At 46.1% G+C, this 10,000-nt stretch overlaps 1 protein-coding gene across 1 annotated transcript in view; it reads right to left on the bottom strand.

The window, feature by feature from the left end:
* Positions 1–10,000, bottom strand: part of camkmt (calmodulin-lysine N-methyltransferase) — a 137,605-nt gene that overhangs the window by 27,273 nt on the left and 100,332 nt on the right. The window contains exons 6-7 of the mRNA XM_083774758.1: positions 7,238–7,301; positions 407–473 (exon numbers count right to left, since the gene is read on the bottom strand). Coding sequence (XP_083630884.1) covers positions 407–473; positions 7,238–7,301 — 131 coding nt within the window. The remainder of the gene's footprint in view (positions 1–406; positions 474–7,237; positions 7,302–10,000) is intronic.

Raw genomic sequence — 10,000 nt, 5'->3', positions numbered from 1 at the left:
ATTTTGCTTGGGTGACTTAAAAAAACAAAACAAATCCAAAACCAGGCACGCACACACAGAATGTGGGTATTACATTGCTGGTTCGATTGCTGGTGTGATTTGATCGTCAAGTACAATCTTAATTGTTTTCCAAAAGACAAGACGGAGGAAGAGAGACCAATAATGAGATGAATCCCCAAATTACTCCTGTGCTGGTTGGGTGCCTTGCATGGTTTCCACCACCATCAGTGTATATGAATGGGTGAATGTAATGCACAATCTATGTAAAGCGCCTTGGATTAAAGGTGCTTAGGCGCTATATAAATGCACCATTTAACATTTACCCAAGCCAACGCCAGCTCCCTATTGATTCGCCAACCTATGTGTGTCAAAAAAACAACAACACTGGTGTTTAGGTTACACTCACCTGTTGGATACCTGCGTGGAGCCAAACATCCCGGCTTGTCTGTTCTTTTCAATCAGCCCTCGGACGTCTGGAGGGAACGTCTCGGTCAAGGATCATATACGCTCACACAAAACTTCACACTGGAGAACTGCAAACAGCTAAATGGAATCGCATGGTAATTTGGTATGAATAGTTTTCAAAAAGTGATGTTGAAGGAAAATATTTCGGTACCGAGACCTTCATCAGGCGATGTTAAACACAATCAGCGCCGGGATTTCTTTCAAAATAGAAGCTCGGGGTGCCGGGAAGATATGGTCGCTTTTACTCTGTTAAGGACAAAAATCGGGGGACATATTCTAGCTTGCTTACCTTGCCATTGTTACGATCAAATCGCTCGATGGGTTCATATTTTGAACGAGAGGCAGGTCAGAGGTCAGAAATGAGTTTGTATGTCCATCTGATCAAAACCACAGAGAGCTCCCTAGCCCATTCTGACCTGAGATCAGATTCAATACGAGGTTTCCACTGGACACACATTGGTCTGATTGACCCATTCTGACCTGAGATCAGATTAAAAAAAATGTCAGTCGTTCTTCGATTTTTCAAAAATAGCAGACCTACAAGCTCGTAGCGCGCCGCTCGTAGCGCGCCACTCGGTGGCGCGCTACGAGCTTGTAGATCTGCTATTTTTCAATAGCTAAAGCATAACATGATGCCAACACCAAAATGGGTGCCCGGTCTGAATGGGCTGGATTAGGAGATACGAGGGATTCTTTCTGCAGCGGTAAACAGGGAATTGAACGGGACCGCGGATGTGCGAAGAGCAAGGAGTATGGTGGCCTTGGAGGTCAACAAAAAATTGTATGTGAGGGTCAAGTGTCTTGGGTCAAGGGTCACTCACCCACCATAACCCATATACACACCGCATTCTGACTTTTAGACTTCAACCTCTCCCTGACATAATTGTTTTTGCATAGTAAAACATGGCAGTATAATTAGGTCAGTATAGTTCAGGTTTTGCGGATTTGCCTGTTTTGTCGGGTGGAGCGTCACATGACAAAATAAGAATGACCCCCCCCCCCCACACACACACACACACACAGATGACAGTGTGGAGCTGAGAGCCATCCAACAGCCAGATCACAGCAGACTATAGCTGGATCAATAGGAACTGTTAGGAAGGCTTTTAGCCACACACACACACACACACACACACACACACACACACACACACACACACACACACACACACACACACACACACACACACACACACACACACACACACACACACACACACACACACACACACACACACACACACACACACACACACACACACACACACACACACTGGGCGATTGATGTCAAGTTGTCTATTAATACACTAGCTGGTGGAGTCATGAAGCAATTCAATTAGGATTTCCTTGTCTTTAAAGCCGGCAAAGAGCTGAGACAAATCCAATCGACACACAGAGAGAGAGAGAGAGAGAGAGAGAGAGAGAGAGAGACAGAGAGAGAGAGAGAGGCGTGATAAATTGATGGATGGATAGATAGTTGGAGAGGCAATCCAGGATCAAAGAGAACCCCTGCCACACATACACCAACAAATAGATTAGCATACACACACACACACACACACACACACACACACACACACACACACACACACACACACACACACACACACACACACACACACACACACACACACACACACACACACACACACACACACACACACCTGTGCATCAGTGTGTTGGTGCATAGGGGTGAACAGAGTGAAGAGCACAGGGGCTTACTGTAATCTCATCACTGGCACACCAGTAGGAAGGAGGTCAAAACACACACATGTACTGTACATGCACACAGAGATGCACGGCAGCACGCACATGCACGTGTACTCACACACTAGCCCAAAGAATGAGATATGGGAAGACACAGATATAGAAAGTGAGACAGAGTCAAAGAGAGAGTGAGAAAGACAACAGGGAGGCAGACAAGAGGTTCACAATTTGAACATTGCTGGACATTGAAGAAGAGGGTATAGCACAGGTCTGCCCAGATCAGACCCAATACCCGAGAGGCCAGGAGAGCCTAACCCGAGAAACGAGCCACTTCGGGAACCAAAATATTGACTTCCCCTCTGTCTTGGCATCTAAAATGCATTTAACCCGAAAGAACTCGTGAGGATCCAAGCTTTATATATAGCCTATATATTAAACGCTTCAACTTAATAGGTACATACAGTATGCATGCGTTTTAATTATTACATTCTAAAATCCGACCGTTCTGCCATTCGGAATGGATTTGGAATGGAATGCATCCCAATCTGGAGGTCGGTTTGTCCTGACCATAGACTGTAAAAAATATGGACAAAGCGTTCCCCGGGTCTAACATGGACGTAAAATGAAGCCTCTTATTCCTGCACTGTAAGTCGCCATCTTTCTAGATCCGTTTGGGCCCAGCTGGCCATTGGCTGGCTCCGTTTGGGCCCAGCTGGCCATTGGCTGCCCAGACAACGAGGCGGGACTTCCCCCCTTCTTCTCCGTTGGTTTTTATTTTGACTCGAGTGGGTGGGGACTCCCGATCATAGACTGTAACGGTAGCCACGCCCCTCAGAACATACGCGACTTTATGGTAATTTATTTTATAAATGGGACCATAATTTTCCAAAAAGAATATTATGAAATTAGAAATGAGACATTAAACTAGTGACTGGAAGCAGAAAGTATTCATGACCATGTTTATTAAGGTAATACAGTCTAGGTGAAGTTGGGCCCAAATACATGGACTTCTATGGGGCTATGGGTTTTTTTGGGTCCAGTGACAGCGCCACAACAGGCCATTATATGAACTTTCAGGAGTTTCAGGCTTCACTAAATATCTGTCTGACTGCCCCCCTGGTCCTGACTCCGAAACACACGTGCACGCGTGCACACGCACGCACACACACACACACACACACACACACACACACACACACACACACACACACACACACACACACACCAGCTATATCAACGCAATCATGGCGGCACGCTTGAGTGAGGTGAAACGCAAAACTACAAATCAAAGAGTATATATAGAAAGCAAGCCACCAAATGGAAAGTCAACTGTGTGGGACCTTATTTGTTTTGCGATTGTCGACGGCTCCAGTATGAAGGTCGATGCTTATACGCAACCCTCCGCTCTGCTGCGTCGGAGGTGGTGGTGGTGGTGACGCTGTCGAGCCTATAGACGAGCAGTCGACTCGCAAGGCATGGTGAAAATAAGCATAATGTACAGTAGCATCGGACACACAACGGGTCCAAATCTATTTAGGGATCGGATCCCATTTTAATCAGCTCAGTTTTTCGGACCGGATCCAATCCTTCTCTGTGCGGTTTCGGGCCGGGCGCTGTAAATTAGAGCGTTTCTCGTGTCCGTTCGGGTTCTGTCCAAATGTCCTTGGTTTCCGATTTTATGGACCGGTGCTACCCTCTCTACATTGAAGCACAGAATTGTTTGCCCTCCATGACTTTTAGCAGACGTGAAGCAGCCATTGGCATGCATCAATCATTCTTAATGGAACATATTTCCATTGATTTTCAGTATGCAGTATATTTTCAGTATTCAAGGTCAAGGCACAAGTCCATCTTCTAGCCGGACTTTGTTTGTTTGCGTGAACTTATCCTCGCGAGGACTAATGTCCTAAGAAATGCATAAATTGGGGCATTTTACTGGTCATTGCTTTTTAATGTTTTGGTGATTATAGTGCTTAGGTTTAGCTTAGAATAAGTATTAGGTTAAGGTATGTATAGTGGTGAGGTTTAAGGCTTAGGGGACTGGGGAACAGATCTAGTCAGTGGAAGTGAACAAAGACTCTCCGTCCCAAGTATACTAATCTTGTATGCGCGCTCGCATGTGTGTGCGTGTACGTGTGTGTGTGTGTGTGTGTGTGTGTGTGTGTGTGTGTGTGTGTGTGTGCGTGCGTGTGTGTGTGCGTATGTGTGCTCGCACATGTGTGCGTATTTCCAGTTTGTGAACTAGGTCGCAAAGCTTTCAGGGGAGGAGAAAATAATTTCTACATATCAGTGTATATATGCAGCCCCATTCAGTGTATTTCCCTTTCTGCCCATATCTTGCTCATCTATTTGGCAGTAACGCTCTGAGCCGTATCACAGCCTACTATCTGGCTCCGTTATAAAAACACAGCGCACAATGACACCAAACAGTGGCCATTAGCCCTCCAGTCAACAGCCATGGGGAGTAGTTTCCTCGACAGGAGGAAATGCCTGCGCTGTACACTATATGTGGTTGAATGGGCCACTTTTGGCAGAGACCGTAAAGCATTATGCTGCACACACACACACACACACACACACACACACACACACACACACACACACATACACACACGCACACACACACACGCACACGCACTCCAGTCTATTCCAGTCATTCTCGGATTTAATTCTCAATTTCTCTGACTTTTTGCTGTGAAACAAAGGTGATGATCAGTGTGTGTGTGTGTGTGTGTGTGTGTGTGTGTGTGCGTTTGTGTGTGTGCGTGTGTGTGCGTGAGCATCTGTGTGTTTCACACAGGTTGTTATTGTCTGGCCTCATTGTGATCAGTGAAGTCAGGAACATTGTGAGGGTCGAGTACAGAGATATTGTAAACAGAGCTACTGTAAATATGGACGAAAAAGGGCCTTTGCGTTTTGTCAACAGGGCAGGATCGTGGGCATTTTTTTCCTGCTTTTGTGAAACATCCGTGTTGAAATCAGAGCTCCTTCTCTCGCTCAAAATAAAATGGAGAGAGGTGTTTAAAAAAAAGAATGAATGGAGAATGAAAAGACGAGGACGTGAACTAAAACTTCTGAATACACAGGTTTAGGTTGTCCCTGAGTGTCCGACATCAGAGATCACAGACGAGAGCACCCCAATCTAAACGCAGGCCCGTGTTTTTATGGCAGTCAAACCAAAGACAAGGACGTCACACACACACACACACACACACACACACACACACACACACACACACACACACACACACACACACACACACACACACACACACACACACACACTCCGTTTCAAGATTGTGCATGAAAGGGTTCGAGCCATGCTGTGTTTGGTTCCTCATCAGAGAATCACTTCCCTCATGGTGAAAACAACTTTGAATCTGCGTGAAGATCTACTCTCAAGAGATGGATATGGACCGGAAGACGTTCAAATGTCGATGAGATGCATAATTGACGTTAATGCTTAAAGCCTTAGATTATAGCTCTGTAACTGCGCTTGCAATTAGTGTTTCGTATACAGAGAATAAATAATGGCTGTGCTGCTGTAATTCAACAAGTAGCAGAGACTGTGATTGTGCAGTTGAGAGACTTTGCACTGGTTTAGATCACCTTTGGGGCACCCTGGTGGCTCGTCTCTGCCTGTACTGTACTGCACTACACTACATACAGTAAAAATGTATGTAATGTCCTTCCTGCAGTTGGCCCAGGTTGAAATCAAGTGGTGGATAGATAATTGCGACCATAGGTCGCATTTACTATGAAAACATGCATATTCATATAGTCTGGATTTTCGGTGGTGGGGTGACCACCGCTCCGGTGGTGAGGTGACCAGCGGAGCTGAGATAACGTTGAGCGGTGGTGAGTAAAAACAGAGAGAAGGGCTGGGGCGACCCTTAGATCTCCATATCTGCATATATGGATCACGGCCAGCAACTCTACAACTGACCGGCTCAAACCCTTAGATCTCCATATATTATGGAGCTGACCTGTTCTGACATTCCATATGTTGATCCTCTACCACCCGTCCTTCCTGTTCTGACATTCCATATGTTGATCTGACCTCATCAAACCCTGTAGTACACTCAAGACACGCTCCATATATGGCCAGTACAAAATTAATTCCATATGTTGATATGACCCCCCCATGACAAAGCAGTAAGCACCAGCACTCGCCCAGCAGTCTGCCGTCACCAAGGCGAATGCGTGTATAAGCGTCCGCGCTTCTCGCCCTCAGGGCGTCTTACTGGTACTCCTGGTCAAATATTACTCAAGTACAAGTGAAAAATGTTCTCGAGTTAAAGTTGTAGGAGAGAACTCTCCAAAATAACCTACTAGCCTAATCTATCCATTCACTCATGAAAGCTGTGTGTACAGGTATATATGTCTGTCTCTGTGTGTGACCTGCGGCCATAACTTGGTTAAGAATAAAAGCAATTCCGTCGGACCGATCCGAGAACCGAAAGCCGCGAAAATATCTACCGCGGAGAACGCCGGAACGCCCGAAGGGCTAAATTTACACACATCATACGCCAGTGTTGCGCGGCAAAAAGAAGAAAAAAAAACATCTACCGTACAAGCTCACAACGTGTCACGAGAGCTGGTAGATCGGTAGATAGATACCGTAAGCACTCATTAACACAATCAGACATTGAAAAACCTGTAGCGGAAACATGCCACGCTTTCTCCCGCAAACGGCTATACATTCCATAATGTGGGGAGCAGGATAAACACAAAGGGCTTCACACAGAGACAGAATGAGGATGATTAACCCATTTGGACATGAGATCGGATTCTAAAAATGTCTTCTAAATCCTGACAGTTTTCCGAAAAAGCTTTCTATGTTTCTATGTCGGTCGTTCTTTTCGATAAAAAAAAAAAAGCAGACCTACAAACTCATAGCGCGCCACTCGGTGGCGCGCTACGAGCTCGTAGATCTGCTATTTTTCAATAGCTAAAGCATAACATGATGCCAACACCAAAAGGGGTTCCCCGCCCAAAATGGGTTAATTGATGCGACAGTGAGAGAGAGAGAAAGACAGAGGAAGAGGCAGAGATGAAAGGATACTGTGAATGGCCTTCTCATTCCCATCTGATAGCAGGACTTCGTTCACGTCAGCACAAATGGCAACCTGAAAGAGAGGGGAGAGAGGAGGGTGTGTGAAACACGGAACAGAAAGAACGAGGGGAAAAAGCACCCCTAGATGGAGCAAACATCTCAATTGTCCCAACCGTCACTTCTCTCTCTCTCTCTCTCTCTCTCCCAAACACACACACACACAATAATGATAGTCCCCATATCTACAAAGCTTGACTCTCAACATGCTCCTCTCTCTCTTTTTCTCTCTCTCACACTTACTCTCTCCACCCCTGCCATCTCCATCTCTCTCTCCTATGCCTTCGCACCCGCCATTTTTTATGTCTGCATTATTTTAATCATTCAATCAAATCAGTCAATACTTTTATCATGGCGCGTCCGGCGGTGGGGGCTGCTATCTTGCTATCACTCTGTCGGGTAATTGCATTGTGACAGGGGATGATGGCGAGCGCGGGGCCTTTTCATTTGGCGCCGGGCGTTTATCGGGCCGAGCCATCACTCGCAGCGCGCGCTGCCGCTGTCACTCCGCACTCGGCTCGCCGGGCCTGCCTGATGCCCTTCATATAACTTTGCAGCGAGAACCGAGAGAGACAGGAGAGAGATCCCATTTGGGGGGGCAACGCAGAGCAGTGAGAAGGCTTTGTGCCGTGCAGTGTGTCTGCGTGAGAGAGAGATGGAGATAGAGAGACAAGGGAGGGGAGGGAGGGACAGAGGGGAGATTCACATTCTTCATTCTTCTCTTTGCAGATTTTTTCTTTTTAATCAGTAAGTGTGTGTCAGGTTGTCAATGTGTGCGTTATGAACGGGGGAAGCGTGTGAGCCAGTGCATCTGTGTGCGTGCGTGTGTGTGTGTGTGTGTGTGTACGCAAGTATGAGAGAGGGATAGAGAGAGAGAGAGAGAGAGAGATAGGTTATTGTGTTTTGTTAATACCGGTATGCACAAAAACCCTTTAAAGGCAAATTCAGTCAATTCAGGTCTCAGATGACATATTGAAAATACATGCAATCTATCACATCTATAACACACGCACGCACACATGCACACACACACACACACACACACACACACACACGCACAGTCGCACACGCACACGCACGCACACACACACAGTCCCCTGTGGTTGTGTAAGGGAGCCAGTGCAACCTGAATCCTGGACGGACAGACCCTAAATCGCTTCTTGTATCAGAGCAGCATCATTATGCAGGACATTGATTGGAGATTGAGTGGCTGAAGTTCGCGTTCTTCAGAGTGGCCATCCGCAGGGCGACCAGGTACACAAGCTTGGCATTGCTCTTCAAAATAGGGATGCCTGTTTTTTTGTTTTTTTTAACACTTTATTTTGATTTTTATTGATGAATAAATGAAAAAACTGAGGGCCTCTAACCAGAGGTCGCCCAATGTCAGGTTTGGTGTGAGGTATCAGATTGTACAAGGGAATATGGGTTTAAGTGAAAGGTATACTTTCTACAAACTCTATGAAAGGGGTCCAAGTCATAATGTATCTATCTTTAGAACCACTACGGTTGTACCTTAGTTTCTCTAGGGGAATCATGGAGAGAACCTCTTTGACCCACTGTTTGAACGAGGGAGGTTTCCCCGACTTCCATTGTTGATCAATCTACGAGCCAAAAGCGTTGTGAATGCCACAGCGTTTGCCTGAAGACCCGTGAGCCGTTCGCCTGTTTTTTTTTTAATGTTTTTTTTTGTGGCTTTCTCCTTTATTTTATATTTTTTATAGAGGAACAGACAGTAGGCTGACAGGAAATGGGGAGAGAGATGGGGGGGGGGTGACATGCAGTAAAGGCCGTCGGGATCGGGAGTCGAACCCGCGGCACACTGCCAGACTGGATTACCAGCCAAGGTGCCTGGACCGCTGAGCCACGGCCCAGGCCGATAGGGATGCCTGTTTGAGGTGTTTTTTACATGCACATTAGGCATGACGGTGATCAGCACTTCTTTACAATACTGTTCTCAGTAAGTCATCTGGATGTCAGTTGTGGAAAGTAAAAAAGTACTGTAGCCTACTTAGTTAATACTTCTAGTCCACTATGTTCAGATACTTTGCAGATTTACTGGTACATTATTAATACAAAACATGCATTAAATTAACCACTCGCAAATAGCTTATCCAACAACGCATGGCGACATGTTGTGAGGAGGAGAGAGAGAGAGAGAGAGAGAGAGAGAGAGAGAGAGAGCTGTGAAGGAAGGTTTCCATCGCAAGCCACCAATGTCACAACATGGTGTATTGACTGGCCAGAGATAAAACCAGATGGACACACACACACACACACACACACACACACACACACACACACACACACACACACACACACACACACACACACACACACACACACACACACACACACACACACACACACACACACACACACACACAGATCGATGGGACACTGACGCCTAGATATGTGGAGGGGCTCTTAAGACCCTGGCTAACAACCCCTATAGCTGACAGGCGAGCCGTGTGTGTGTGTGTGTGTGTGCATGTGTGCGTGCGTGCTTGTGTGCGTGCATGCGTGCGCATCAACGTGGGGTAGCTTCTATCTAAGCCCTTACCTAACAGTAACATGTCATGTGCGTGCGTGTGTGTGTGATTTTTTTTTACCTCAAATAATCATGCAGTGTACATAGTACTATTAAGATGATCTCAGTTTTCTCAGTTCATACAGGGGTTACAAAATAAATCAGAATTGATGAATATAGGTACAGTA

This window comes from Protomyctophum parallelum, assembly GCF_964188405.1.
Source record: "Protomyctophum parallelum genome assembly, chromosome: 10".
NCBI lineage: Eukaryota > Metazoa > Chordata > Actinopteri > Myctophiformes > Myctophidae > Protomyctophum > Protomyctophum parallelum.
The sequence above is the reverse complement of the archived record's forward strand: the minus strand, read 5'-3'. Positions and strand labels throughout refer to the sequence as shown.